The sequence below is a fragment of the Dromaius novaehollandiae genome, chromosome 8 (assembly GCF_036370855.1).
Source record: "Dromaius novaehollandiae isolate bDroNov1 chromosome 8, bDroNov1.hap1, whole genome shotgun sequence".
NCBI lineage: Eukaryota > Metazoa > Chordata > Aves > Casuariiformes > Dromaiidae > Dromaius > Dromaius novaehollandiae.
In genome coordinates, this window is record NC_088105.1 from 26,123,793 (window position 1) to 26,139,189 (window position 15,397).

At 36.6% G+C, this 15,397-nt stretch overlaps 1 protein-coding gene across 5 annotated transcripts in view; it reads left to right on the plus strand.

The window, feature by feature from the left end:
- The window catches only part of TTLL7 (tubulin tyrosine ligase like 7), a 79,381-nt gene that overhangs the window by 25,177 nt on the left and 38,807 nt on the right, over positions 1-15,397 (plus strand). For all 5 annotated transcript variants that reach the window (XR_010390233.1, XM_064516007.1, XM_064516006.1 and 2 more), the window contains 4 exons: positions 5,514-5,672; positions 7,411-7,627; positions 10,483-10,647; positions 11,192-11,350. Coding sequence is in view for 4 of the 5 variants with exons in the window: in XM_064516007.1 (XP_064372077.1) it covers positions 5,514-5,672; positions 7,411-7,627; positions 10,483-10,647; positions 11,192-11,350 (700 nt within the window). In the remaining variant the exon portion in view is untranslated. The remainder of the gene's footprint in view (positions 1-5,513; positions 5,673-7,410; positions 7,628-10,482; positions 10,648-11,191; positions 11,351-15,397) is intronic.

Sequence of the window (15,397 nt, forward strand, 5' to 3'; positions counted from 1 at the left end):
TGTCCTACTTATGGTTCAAAACCCCACTGCATCAATAAATGCTATACAAGCACTTCTCACTGCCCCTTCCAGACCAAAACTCTAAGTAAAAACATAGAGATAATACATGGATGCAAACAGCTATTTGGAGATATCCTGGAAACGATGGGACAATATTGGTCAGCATGGTAAGCAATGGTATCGTTGTATACTGCTACAGTTCTGTAATGTATTAAAAAAAAAAAAAGGCAAGAAGCTGACGTTATCATGCTCACATTATTTTCAAATATAGTCTGATAATCTCTCTCTCAACCTGCTGAATTCTCAGTTTGGGACACATTCTGAAGGTATTGAATATGGGAATTGCATGTATTATACAGTCATTGTCAGTAGATACACCGAGGTTTTATCAGTCTGTTTTTCATGGTACTGGCCTCATAATTCAATACTTGGTATTCATCATTTACAAAAATCAAAGTCATATCTCGAGACAGCTTGTGGAATAGACACGTGTATGTCAAAAGTCAGTTGTATGTGGTCAGGAAGGCGTGGAGTGGAAGATTTTGTTTCGTATAGCTGCTGTTTTGTCTTAATATTTATTTGAACAAGGTACCGTAGAAACTAATTCTGTTATCTTGCTTTTCTGCTGCTTTCAGCCTTTCTATTTACTTGTTTCCTTATTTGCAGCATATACTGCTTTTTTGGATCAACCCACATTTGAACTATGCTAGTTTTTCTTGAGATGGTGCTGGATTGTTGGTGACATTTCAAAAAAATTTTTTTAAAAATTCCCTTAGACAGCTCCTTTGGTAACAGTTGCCTTTTCAGTGTGATCAAGTACAGCTCTTGGATTTTGATGAGGCAATGAAACATCAGGACAATCAAGAACAGAGTTCTTCTTTTTTTTCTTTCTTTTTTTTGTCTCCAAAGAGAGGCTGCAAATGTCCAGAACTTACTTATTTATCCATTTCTTTGTGGAAGTAGACAGACAACATAAAGTGGCAATGAAAGGATTTTGAATAAAACTTTATTCCTAGAATGATATATAATTTAAGACTTAGAGCTGCATATAGGAAACACTTGCATATTTAGCACTGTTGTGCATGGTAGCATATTGTGCCAGTTGCATTGGTCATAAATGGAGAGAAGGAGATGACTAGAAATCAAGGTGTAGAGGAATACACAGGATTTGGTAAGAGATTTCATTACAGAGGTGTCACAGATGTGGTAGCAAATGGATGAACAGTTGCATTCCTCGGGCTGTTCTGAGGAGATGTTCCTGTGTAGGATGTGCTGTAAATTCCTATTTCAAAGTTTGAAACTGAATGTCAGTACTTAATACCTTCAGTTTTTCTGTCAGGGAAGAGTATAATGCTGAATAACATTTGCCATGTAGCAGTCATCGTGAGATCTAACTAATGAGCCATATTTGCCAAGTGCCCCTAGGAAAGGTTGATGTGCAAAGATAAAATGCCCTCTCTATAAACAAAAATTTTAATATTGACCTTCGTAATACAAAACTGGAGCTTTTTGACCTTTATTGGCAAGTTTCAAAATGTTATTTTAATCCCATGCCATATTCAAGTAACTGTGACCAATTTACTTCAACAGTTGTAGAATTATGATTAAAATAAGCATGGTCTATAGTATAGTTCTGTACATTCAGTTCAAAATAATCTTTTTAAGTTTATAAATTAAATTTTAAAAAGGAATTTGCTCCAATGACAGGAAAAAATAACAGCAAAATCCTAATATTGAATCTTACAGAATAGCAGTGGTTTGTGGATCATAGAATGTTCATGAAACAACTGCTGAAAACTGATGGAGAATAGACCAGTGTTCGTTCTTCATTTTCTTTTATTACTTCCCTGTCATTATACTGGTCTGACTCTTCTATATTGTGCAAGCTGTTGGGAATGGGGCAGAAGAGTGAACCTCCCTGCCCCCGAGAGCCAAATGCTACTCGGGAGGAATTGCTCTTCAGGAGAAAGTGGAATTGCTGTTATAGGAGAGCATCCAGGCCTTTGCCAGTCGGAGGACTCTCTTGCTTTTGCATGTAGAAGGGTGGAAGGGAGCAGTGTAACATGTGGCATGTGTAATGTGGGAGAAGAGGACCAAACAGAAAATGTAGGGACACAGTAACTGAGCAGATAGAAGCAGGAATGTAGCTGAGAACAGGAGGAGGCACGAGCATCATTTTGAAGGGGAATAATTGGCACACTGAAGAAGACAAAATTAGGCAGTAGCATAGGGTTAACTGTACTTGATTTCTGCGAATGGTCTCTTAGAGATCCTCCTCATGTGAGTGATAGGTGTGGATGCAGTTAGTGGGTGAGAAGGTGTACAGGGTGAATGGGAAAGAACACGGACATGAATGGTCTTCTATGCATCACCTTTGTTGCTTACTTTTAGAAGGTTTGTGGACTGGTCATGGTCCAAGAACTGTTCTCATCTATACCTACCCACTAACCTCCTTTCGTACTTGAAGAGTCAGAAGATCTTGAAACATAGGTGGTGAACCCATGTTATTAGATTGACAAGTCATGTCTTCTTCAGTAACCTGCATTTTGTTCAAAACACTTGATTCTTTTGCACAGAAAGCACTCTAACAAGTGTGCTTGTCAGAGACAAGAGCACAGTCTGACCACATTCATGAGTTAGAATAGCACTCAGAGGAACAATAACTTTTTGTTTAATTCTCAGACCTCCTGGTAAGGACTGTAAAGGCTAAAGGATAGAGCAGCACAGTAAAGAAGTGGTTAAACACAGTAGTGGGCAACAGATGTGTTGGAAAATAAGACTATTGTAATGGAATAGGTCTTGATTCAGCAAGCTGCTTGATGATCCTAAACCAATTTCTGAGTAGGGCCAGGCAGGGAAAGAACAACACTGAATTCTTTTATTAAAAGTTTTAGTGAGCACCAGAATTCATGTTTAAAAAAAAAGAAAAAGGTGTTCAGATTCATATTATTAAGTGTTCGTAGTCTATTCAGTTGTGCATAAGATACAAAAGGTCATGTAGTATTCATGTATTTGCAGTTTTAAAATAACATTAATATATCTATAATGCCATGAAACTGTATTCATTGAGTAGGGAATACAAGTATTGAAATCTGTAAATGAGTTAAATGTCAAGTTTCTGTCATGTAACACACTTCAGGATGTATATGTAAGTAATTTGGATAGGGATGGAAACTAACACAAAAATCCCTTGTCACATAAAAATAGGATAAGTTCTGGCTAAATACACTATTCAATTAGCAAGATAATAGCATTTGTATGTATATAGTGGGTAGAGAATGGTTTAGAAATATGCATGAATGATGAATCGTAATATCTTTTTTTAAACTTATCTGGATATTTGATGGCTTGCATGAAACCAGAACTTTAAATATGAAGGTTACAATGAAGCTGTAGAAGGACGGAACCTCATGCAGTGCTTCAAAACTACTGTAGCTATTGTAGTTTATGGCAGAGTGCTTGTGGTGTAGCTCGCTAAATAATTTGGTGACAGTGTATCTATTATACCACTAGTCTTGGCTACAGTCCTAGTCTTACAGATGTGGCTGGAGTTCTGTAATTTCTGTTAGCATCCGAGCCGCTTAAAGAAAAACTGGCTTGTGTAGGCTCATAGTAGAAGTAAACTTGAAATAATATAGCCTCTTTTGCATTTAAGTTATCCTGATACTATTAGTTTCTATTAGAAGAGCAGAAGCATACTTAAATCAGCAATTAATTAAAAGTTGTTAAAATTCATCAAAGTGTTTTTTTTGTTTTTTGTTTTTTTTAATCAAAGTTTGGGCAACTTGCTATGTCAGGTCTTTTTTAACTTTCAGTCACCTTCTCTTGGTCTGTGAATATTTGTGTTTTAGATGTGTCCACACTGCATGTTAAGTAGTGTCAAGTCACCCAAACTGACTTCATATGAGCTACTCTGAGTGCCTGAAACAAGCCAGCTGCATTAGTGTTGAATTCGGTGAAGACTCATTTATCCTGTTGTGACCTGTGGGATACTAGTCTACATAGTACCACCAAATCCACATTGCCTCTGTAGCTTGGCTGCTACCAGGATTCAAGCTGTCTTGCTTAACACTAATTCCAGCGTATCTAGCCAGTACCGCAGTCTGGCGCGGGTATATGCTTGCTATCTGCCAGAGGTACAGCTCGCTGCTGCTTTGGGTGATGGAAACTTCTACTACCAGTAGTCATTGAATCCTCTGGTGTTCCTCTTTTATTCCTCTTTCCTGCATTCAGGCATCATAGCTACAAAATCAGGTATGCCTGCCACCTCAGCTGCCCCCACCTATTAATGCAGGGAGATCAGGACCTTGCTGCATCCTTCAATGCAACTCAGTTTAAGAAATTGTTCCCGAAGATGCCTTAACCTTATTTTTGTTTTAGTTAGTACTTCTAAATTTTTTTGTCTTGTCTTGCGTTTCCTTACATTCTTTTGACTAAATAAGGTGTTCAGGGGATCTTAATCACACTATGTTGGTATGAAGCATCAATCCAAACTTACATGTTTTGCTCTACTTTGGAGGTGCCTGTGCACTCGCTTGGCCTGTGTCAAGGTCAACTTGCTATGTTTCCTTACTTTTGAAATATCTTCAAAGACCAGAAAAGATCAAAAAACCCTTCTTGAATTACTTCCACTTTCTTTTAAGTTCAGTCCTTGTTGTTAATATTTTTTGTACCCATGAAGAAACTCCCAGATCCTTTTTTTTTTTTTTTTTTTTTTTAAGTTGGTCCCATTTACATTTAATCTTTGTTTGCCAGGACTTTAATTTGGCTTTTGGGTCTTTCTGACCCAAAAGGGGTGCATGTGGTGGCTTGGGTTTTTTTTGTTTTGTTTTGGGAATTTTTTTTGCTAACTAATATTAAACTAATATGTTAAAGTCTCAAAAGATTTGCTTTGTGGACTGGAACACAACTAGCTGTCTCCCTTCCCCTTCAGTTCCACCCATGAAATGAGATGCTTATTTTTTTCTTTAATTTTTGAAGTGTTTTGGCATTATATTACAGGATCTCCCTCCAGACAAAAATATCCCTATTGAGGATATGTCCAAAAAACTGAACAACCCCCAAATCTATACCAATATGAAAATGAAAATACATGCCAAAATACTACCAAAAAAAAAAAAAAATGGGGAGAACAGGAGTCTGTCAGGAAGGGTAAGATTTACAATCACATGGTCTAATAAGTTTCCTATTCCTAAGAGTAGGAAAATCACTAAATCATCTGACTAACTGAACAAAAGTTGTAACAGAATTGAGATGGATGCCAATAAGATGGTAAAATAATAAGATATGGTAGTAAGTAATAATGCATTGAATAGCTTTTGTTGTTCTTAAGGTAGGCATATGAATACATCATAGAGAACTAACTATTCTTAACTAACCATAGATGTTTGTTTTCCTGTTACAGTACTTTGCTAATAAAATCTCCTTGTCAGATTTTGTAAATGCTGTTTAATCCTGAGGATTAATACATAAAAGTAGTTCAAAGGTTTCAACTCTGTTACACTTTTTTGCAGAATGATCAAGTGTCAGCCTCAGGAGTATAGTTTTATTCCTCGGACGTGGATCTTCCCTGCAGAATACACACAGTTTCAGAACTATGTAAAAGAACTGAAGAAGAAACGTAGACAGAAGACTTTCATAGTCAAACCAGCTAATGGTGCAATGGGGCATGGGTAAGTTGCGTCTTATCTTCAGTCTTCCTACCTACAAAAGGTGAAATCTTAAAAACCTCCAAAGTAAATAAATAAAAAACCCAAACAAATGATTACAGATTTTGAGATTAAAACAGCTTTTCTTTTATCCAGTGCTATTTACAACATTGGAGCAGTGTATTAGTAAGAAGTTTGTAGTTGAAGTTGTGTGATCAGTATAGGAGAGTTCATGTATTGGACAAATGCATACCAACCAGCACAGCTGAAATATAAAGCTAAATGGAAGCGGTAACTTAGTGTTCTGAACATGGCATAATTAGAGGATGCCTTTTCTTATAAGACTCAAATGATTCTTAAGATTATTTTTATTTCAAAACTATCTAAACTCTGTATTTATTAATCTGTTGTGCTTAGACTTGTGAGGTGAGATTGGGCATAAATGGCAGGGTTTTGGTAGCAGGAGGCTGCAGGGGTGCCCTGTGTGGGAAGGAGGTCAGGAACTGTCCTATGCTGGTTCCAGCCAGCTAGGAAACCAACCCAAACATGCCATCGCGTGCCAAAACTGCAACCAGTCAGAAGAGCACGAACACCTTTAAGAAAGAGCAAGGGCCGTGAAGTGGAAAGAAAAAAGAGTAGGCAAGTGACAGGGAGATGCTATTGGGGACGTGGCTGGAGATGCACTTTTGGAAAGAGGTGACCCATGCTGGAGCAGGGACAGCCCCATAGGAATGGGAGCCTGCAGCTGAGTTGAGACTGTTTTGCCTGAGACAGAGATACACAGGGAAAAATGGATAAGATAAACATTGCAATTTTATTCTTAACTCTCTATTCTTAGACTTAGATATTTCAATTTTGACTTTTATTGCTTTCCACATCAATTTGAATTATACAATATAGTCAAGCTACTTCCTAGTTATTAAAAACATACTGGAATTGCACTAAAAGTGTAATTTCTTCATTTTCCTGTCCTCTTGATAAAGACATAGACAGGCTGAAAAGAAAGGTAGCAGTATATTTCAGAGAAATGCCTGGAAAGTATTTCAGAATACAAGGAGTATTCAGCACCAGAACATTAAAATGTATCATAAAATAGTAAAGGGTAGTATTGAGATAAAGCTATGGTAATTCAAGGTCAGAGTTAATATTAATACACTGAAAAATATTAGCTATTGCAGTTATTTGAAAGCCTCTGCACTCTAGGACTCCCAGTTTACGGTCTTTTATATAAATGATTTTTCATTCTGATGTGGGCAAACTGGAATACAGAAATACTGAGCCTGATACTACCATCTGTAGTCATACCAATTGGTATCTTGCTCTGCAAATGGTATCACTATGTCAGGTTAGCCCTAAAATTCTTTGAAATCTCAAAGGCAGAAGTTATGACAGAGAGAATGGAAGCCTATTTTTAGAGCTACATGGGGAGGAATAATGGCAGAAGCTAGAGACTGGTCATTCTGCCAAGCCATTTCCAACTGCAGAAGGAACACGTTATTACAAATTGTTGAATCAAGGAAGTAGAAAGTTATTGTCAAATGGCTCATTGCCTTTTTCTCATCCAGTGAAGTACCATGGAGGACAGGAAAATTAAAAACCACCTGAGTGAATGGCACTTTTTCTCAGTCCTGCAAATCATATGCATGTCTCTTTCTTGGCACAGACTTTTGCCTACCTGGCTGTGTGACCATGAACATGTATTTCAAAGAGTTATGTCAAAGTTCCATGTTTTTTAAATTAACTTTTTTTTTTTTTAAACCAGAATCTCTTTAATAAGAAATGGAGAAAAATTACAGGCCCAGGATCACTTGATTGTCCAGGAATATCTTGACAAACCCTTTCTTATGGAAGGCTACAAGTTTGATTTACGCATATATATTCTTGTAACCTCCTGTGATCCATTAAAAGTATTTTTATATCATGATGGGCTGGTGAGAATGGGCACAGAGAAATATCATCCACCCAGTGACTCAAATTTGGTAAGTTGATGTTCATTCCAATTTATCACTTTTGTGTGTAGAATTTTACCAAAGTAGTGTTTGGAGGAGGAAAAATAAGATAAGTATGTGACATGAGATTTAATTTGATATTTATATGGCAGCACTCTTGCATTGTTACTGAAGAGGAAAAAATCAAAATGAAAGACATTCTACTTTTTCTATCAAAATCACAATTATAGCCTTATTATTACGTATGCATTCAAGTTTTATATGACTTTTATATATGCATGCTAAAGAGTTTAAATATTCCCTAAAAGCAAGCAAAAGATATCAATTATTTTTAATATTCAAAACCAGAACAAAAGAAAGAATTGCTTCCAGAACAGTTATATCACTTTATTTAAGTCTCAGTTTTTTTGGAGAGGGAAAAGAAAAAGTGAGCTTTTCTCCTACAAGATCACTATTTAATATCCCTGAAGTTTAGAGCTTCTGCTGTGGTGCTTGTAATGTGTTGGCCATTGTGCTGGAAATCTATGCAGAAAACAGAAAAACAGATAAAAGAACTGCTACATGAGTGGTCACCACAATCCCTGAAAGCCAGGGAATCTGCTGTAGCTGGTGCTTGTTAGTGACTGCTTCAGTGTGGAAAGGAGAATGGAATTATACCACCCATTTTGTGTATACCAACTATTGAAAATTTTAGCATTATATAGCAGGCTGCCTATGGACTTGCAGAGAACCAGCAAATGGTAAGGGACAAGCTAATGTTTTTGCATGCCTTAATCTTTCTGTTCACTGTACAGTATCTTCCTGGGCTGAGAAGTGTAATCCCTCTCATTCTGGCCCAGCATCCAGGCATGAGTAGATTTCAGTTTCTTATACCTCACTCTTGTACTCCATTGCTACTATATCTTTCCTTTTCCAGACAGATGTACTTTTTTTAGAGCTACTTCAGTATAATTATGCAATAGGTAATGCAGTGAGAGACATTTTCCCTACTTGTCACTTAACATTTTGTCTGTCTCTTAGTGCTCTCTTGAAGAATGCAGGTATAATTTGGAAGCCAGAAAAAATGGCCTTTATACTACAGGATTGCAGTGGGAAGAGCATAAGCCAAAACTAATTACAGTATTCATTTCCAGCCTTTAAGACTTTCCGCAGGCATCCCGCATTCAATCAACCATAGCTTTCGGAGAGTACAGAATTTTACTTGGAGGTGTAATGAAAATGTTGGTGTTTTGAACATTAGCTATTTATCCTCTGATATTCCCTCTTGAGATTATCACTTTTGTGTTACTGTTTTCAGACATTTAGGTGTTGGGTGCATGCTTCCTTATTTACTATTGCATAAAGATATTTGGCCGCCCTTGCTATAATTAGTATTCATCAGTAAGTATAGCTGTTTTCTTATCTTTTCAATGTGATTATCAAAGTTGTATTTGGAATAGTTTGCTATTTTTTATTGTTAGTACTAACAGTATTAGCAGCACAGAAATACGCTATGAGTAGATAAACAGGACAGCAGACCTGGCAGTTTTCTTTGTGTTCTCACGACTGTTCATGTGGTAATTCATCTACAGTAGGAAATAACCTGTCTTACCACTAATGATAGTGTTCTTCACATGACATTGGTCCATGCTGACATTGTTCCAGATAACTTTGGACTAAAGATTAGTTCAGATGTTTAACAAATGTTCCAAAACCATTATTTTTTATAGTTTGAAAAATAATTACCTTTGCCTGAGATAATTTGAATTTCATGGAAAGATAACATTTATAACTACTCAAAAACAATAGGTTTTAGGATGATTCTCAAAGCTGTAATCTGAAGTCATGGAAGAAATTCATTACTTGTAGTGCTACTACAATATATTGTTAACTAGCCTGCAATTAAGTTGTTTACTTCTGTTAATTTACTTACGTTTAAAAAATTTAATGAAGTGCAGTGAGATCAATGACAGCAGAAGGCTTGTGTTATCTATTGGCTATCTTATCAAAAAGGAATGGGAACAGAAAGCTTATGGTTACATCAACTAGCCCTCAAGTAACGAATGAAATATGGCAAATAACTGTCACTGTGATAAGGAGAGTCATTGTGGTAGTGTAGGTGGAAAGCTGAATTAATACCTGCGCTGGAAGATATGTAAACTTATAAATACATTGGCCTTGGAAAGGCCCTATATTTAATCTGTTGTACGTAATATACTAGACGAGTTAAAATGCAACTGATAACATGAATCAATTGCTGCTTACATTTTGTTCTATAAAGGAACCAGAGCACGTACTCATTTGTGTGATGTTTAACCCCCCCTAATGTATGGCTACCAGCCATTCAAAAATGAGCAATTCTGGCAGATACCAACATGGTGGACGCATTCATATGTAAAAGATATTTTTAAAGTGTCACTGTCATGAGAATATTTCTCATAAATAAACTACAGGGAAAACTGAAATTGGATTTCTGTGAAACAGATACCAGAATGTTTTTACCTTTTTTAAAGTAGCACTGTAAAGTATCATCTTTATTGTTTGCTTCCTGTGGAATGTAACCATTCTGTAAGTTATCATAGTTGCTCTTCACATTTTTGTTGTTTATATATAGATATGTAAAAAAAAAAAAAAGGCAGATATAATGCTTAACCAGATGTTGAGTAGTAGATCCATTGACTACAACTGGCTTAAATATGAGCACAGGTTTTGCTATATCAAAGCTAGAACATTCAGTATATCAAATCTCCAAGAAGCAGAAATACTAAATCTGCACATAATGCATTTGGAAAATGTGAACTGTTTGACTAAGTCGTCATTGATCTAATGTGTGTGTTTTTTTATTTAATTGATCATTCTAGAACTGTATGTAAGGGGTTTTTGCATCTTTTTCTCCTTGTTTTTAGAGCCAATTGTATATGCATCTGACTAATTACTCTGTCAATAAACATAACGAACATTTTGAACGGGATGAAACAGAAGACAAAGGAAGTAAACGATCCATTAAATGGTTTACTGAGTTTCTAGAAACAAATAACCTTGATGTCTCGAAATTCTGGAATGATATTTCAGTAAGATAAAACTAATCCACGTTTCTTTATATTGGGTGTATATGTTTAGAAAATTAATAGCTTCTGGCATTCATTTTACTTGGAATCCAGCAAAATTTTTGAAATTCTCATCAATGTGCACCACAAAGGATGTAATATAAAAGATGAGTGATGATTCTACAAATGATGATTACATATTTAAAAGGATAGATTCAGAGTTTGATTATAAATCTAGTTATTAAACTATTTCCATCTGAGATACAAAAGGTCTTTCAAACAGTTATTCACATAAGTAATATTATGCAAAGGAACAGTTCTATTTAAATTAGTAGAGATTTCTAGGACCTAAAGTGAATTTTATATTTGAATATAACTATATACTGTATAGCTATATATAAAATATATCTATCTGTTATTCAATAGGAAGTTTGTTTATTATAAAACATTTATTTGGTATTATTTTTTTGCATTTAATTAAAGTATCTATTAATGCATGAAACATATTATTTTAATATATCCTGCTATCTTCTCTCCTGATAATTTTTTTTCTGAAAAATCCTTACAGGAGTTAGTAGTGAAGACTCTCATAGTTGCAGAGCCACATGTTCTTCATGCTTATCGCATGTGCAGGCCAGGGCAAGCACCAGGAAGCGACAGTGTCTGCTTTGAAGTCCTGGGATTTGATATTCTGCTGGACAGAAAACTAAAACCATGGCTCTTGGAGGTAAACCTCTTTCAAAGAATGTAAAGTAAAATTTTTTTTAAGAGTAAAGTTAACCAAGCCTTAGCTGAATCCATATCTACATTAGAAAACTGCTAAAGAAAATCTGTGCCTTGCAGGAGGTACTATTGTTGAGTAAATAAATGGCACTTTTTCTTCAGCATCCATATGGAAACTCTGCCTTGCGGTGACTTTTGAGATTGGGGTAAAGGTAATTGTTTTTCTGGAGCAACATTGCATTTCACATGTTTTGTGAAACTGAGGTTTTTTCCAATTTAAATTTAAAGCAACACTTTTAATGAGAAAGGTGATGTTAATCTGGGTGTTCTAGATGCCTTCTTGCTGAAGGACCTTTTATACAGAAATTGGATACTATGTAAATTTACTCCTTCAGTATGGTTCTGTGTGTGGCTCTGGCAACTTCTGTGAATTTATAGTCCTTATTTCATATTTTAAATATGTTCTATGGCTTTTAAAAACAGCCATATAAACAGAGGAAACTAACTCAGTATATGTGAAGTGCTGTCAAACAATCAGCATGAATGGATTGAAAGAAACGTTTCTCTTCTGGTATGTCAATGGAATAGCAGCTTAAATGGTACTTGTACAGCTTTTCAATGAGGAATGTTGGAGGTCTGTTTACTATGTGTCTTTAATTACACTGTTAATATTTAGATGGAGCTCACTTGTCCTTTTTTAGATTGTCTTATGTCATTTTGTTAACTGGTTGGTATGCTGTACAGCTGAAGGAAAAGCAAAATATATTAAAAATTTGGTTGACAATAAATCATGAAGTTGATTTGGCTACTGATGAGCAAGATGTACACAATTAATTTACTGAATTACAGCCTTGTTCTCAGGCTATTAATACCATCAACAGTTGTTTTGTCCTGCTTATTTCTCTCAGGGATTCAATACAATTTTAATTAGAAAAATATAAATCCCCTCACTGTGTGCCATGCAGACTTAAGCATATTTGCTAGCTTTTATGTGCTAGCCAAAAACAACACGTGGCATGAACTTAATCTGCACTTTTCAAAAGTGATGTCTGTTTTAACGTCACTGGATTTAAAACTACATCTACATCTCCTCCTTTTGTCAAGCAAAGCCTAACATCTCTTTGATTTAGCTTTCGGATTAAGATCTATAGGATATCTTTAGCTTGCATGTAGTGTCTGTAGTTTAAATACAGACTGAGGTTGATCTGTCTGCACATTTCATCTGGCCTTGTGGCAAATGTCAGGATGGTGTTCTGTCACTTGCAAGAATGTGATCAAGTCCAGCTTGAAGTGTCAGTTCAGGATTATCAGGGAAAACAGCGATGAATTCCTTATGAAGAACACCTCTCTGTCTTCTCAGATGTTTACACGTAATACAGAAATTTTAGCATTTTTAGGTCACTTTATCATAAAGGGTCTCAGACTAGAACTGTAGTGTTCCCAGCTTCCATGTTTGTGTGGGAGGGATCGGATAACAACGTAGTAAATGCTGCTCTGGTACTCTGGGCTGTTGAAGAATATCACTTTAGGCCTTGAGGAGCTGTACAGTGTTATTTTTTATTATTTCCTCTTCTGCTTTCAGTGATACAGGTACTTCTGAACTTAATTTACCACACACATTGAACTAAATTAATAGAAAATTCCAACTTGAAACTCAGTAAATCAGTTTCTACAGTCATCCACAAATGTTTACTGTGCCTGTTTTATCTTTTTGCAGCGCACCCCCCCCCATGTATATATGAAAAAAAGATACACACACATATATGTATTTCCCCTAAAACAGTTCTGGCTCCTTCCTCAGCTTCCCACTGTCACCTCTTTCCACCGTGTCCCTCTTGGCAAAGCCCAGCTAGGGGAGTGCATCATTCCTTCTCGCAGTGGGCACGAGTGTGGATCACGAGGCCCTGGCTGTTCTCAGTGCTATGGGAATATTGCCAAAATTGGATTAGCATGGGAAATCTAGTTTTATCGTTCATAGCTCATTGAGCTTTTCTGTTATTAAAAATAGCTTTATCAGATATTATAAGAAATTGCGCAATGTTAGAATGACTGTTGTTTCCTGAGATGCCTTTTTTTTTTTCTTTTTCTTTTTCCTCCTCCCCACATTCCTGGTTATGTGATGTAGCTCTCCTGCTCCTTGATGCTACTGAACTTCCGGAACCTTCGAACAAGGCTCTGGCCCTAGGAACGGCACGATTGCCATCTTGTGGCACCAAACGTGGTGACAAGCATTTGTGCTGTGCCAGAAACCTTCATCCGTTCTGAGTAGCAGCTAGTACATAGGTCTTCTTTCTGTTCCCAGCAAATTCAGTTTTTACTGGTTTTTGACCCAAACCTCCAGGCTAGCCTGTTTTACATAAATAGTGAAGTCATTCAGTTGAAATTCTTGGATTGACTCCAGCCTTGTTCAACCTCATTGTATCCAGCCGAGATCACAAAGCCCTTGAGAAGAAGGTCACCTTTTGTTAACTTATTCGTTGTTCTCCCTCCTCCTGAACTAAGCTCAAGCTGCCTGTTTCTGGGAGCTGCATTCACCAACCTGCAAGTGCAGGGTACCAGACCATGCTTCCCTTGTGAGAGAAACCCACAAATTATTTAGTCTAACTAAAGTATTAGCAAAATCTAATCAAAAAGTTTAATTAAACTAAAATCTAATCAAAAAGTTGTTATCAATCTAGTCACAATGATAACTCCTATAGTTCAAAGTATGCAATCACTGCTAATTCCTACTAATAAAGTAGTTAAAATTCGTACGCACAAGCTGTCTGGTACCTACCCCTTTCTCTTGTGTCCTGCTTGCCCAGCCTCTGTCCCTGGGGATCCAAAGGCCGGCAAGGGGGAGGAGAAGGCTACCCGTCGCTGAAGACAGGTGGGAGTTTATGGCAAGTGGTCAGCATCCCATCGTCTTCACTGGGAAGAATACAGTGTCAATGATGGCAATTTCTTCCTCTTCATTCTCAGGTCCACCTAAGAATATTTTTATACATTTGCTAACGCAAGCTTACTGGCTCCACTGTCACTACTGTCTACTTACTAGCTTTTTCTTGCTAACAATTCTGCATTGTCTCTAAGTTTTACTATAGATGGTGTGTTTTACATTTGCTCTGTGTTTTACACAGAGTGTAAACAATGTGCTTTACATTCTGTTCTGTGTTCTCTTTTTCTTTATCCCTAAAACCTGTTTTTACCCTGTATCCCATTCCTGTACTGACCCGTAATTGGCCGCTGTGATTTGTGTTTATGCCTCGGAGTCTCTGGATTTTCAAGGTTTCCACTATAATCATTTTGGGGGCCCTTGTTTTCTGTCAACAGCCTTCAAGATGTGGCTTCCTGATAGAAGTACTTATGTTTTATTAACACAGCCCAGCCAAGTGTACATCCTTGTTCTCAGGTCATTGAATTCCTTTTAAAAAAAAAATTGTTAGGGGACAGATAAGATACAATGCTTGGTAACTGTCATTAATATCTATTTTGATAGTATCACTGGTATGCTATCAAGATTGCTTTACAGTGCTGGTGTCTGAGTGGTGAGCAATCATACTTCTTGTGCACTAATAAGAGATAGCCACATTTAAAAAAAAAAAAAAAAGGGACAGCACTTTCTTTTGAGGGACATTTTAGGGAAAACAACTTAACATAGTGTCTTCTCTCAGAACTTTTCAAGATTTCTCACCCACGGTCGCATTTCACGAAGCAAGGCCCTTTGTTCCATATATCCAGTATTTAACCCATTATATGGGTAAAATGATGTCAATTGTTTGATTATAATTCAGGTGCTCTATGGAAAGCTGACAGTGATCATACCTGACTTTTTTTTTTAGGTTTCTAAGCTGCATTTATCATACATGGGCACATATCTGTGCAGATATTCATCTGGGTTATTATATTTACATCTCTTGTGCTACTTAGACTAGAGCCATGTGGAAATACTTTTCAACTGTATCTTGCATTTCATTGGCACTTGAATTATTTCTGTGATACCATTGCTCGTAAAGCTGTTGCATAAATGTAATCTTGTTTGGGATCAAGTTTTATGCCTCCATCAGCAGCA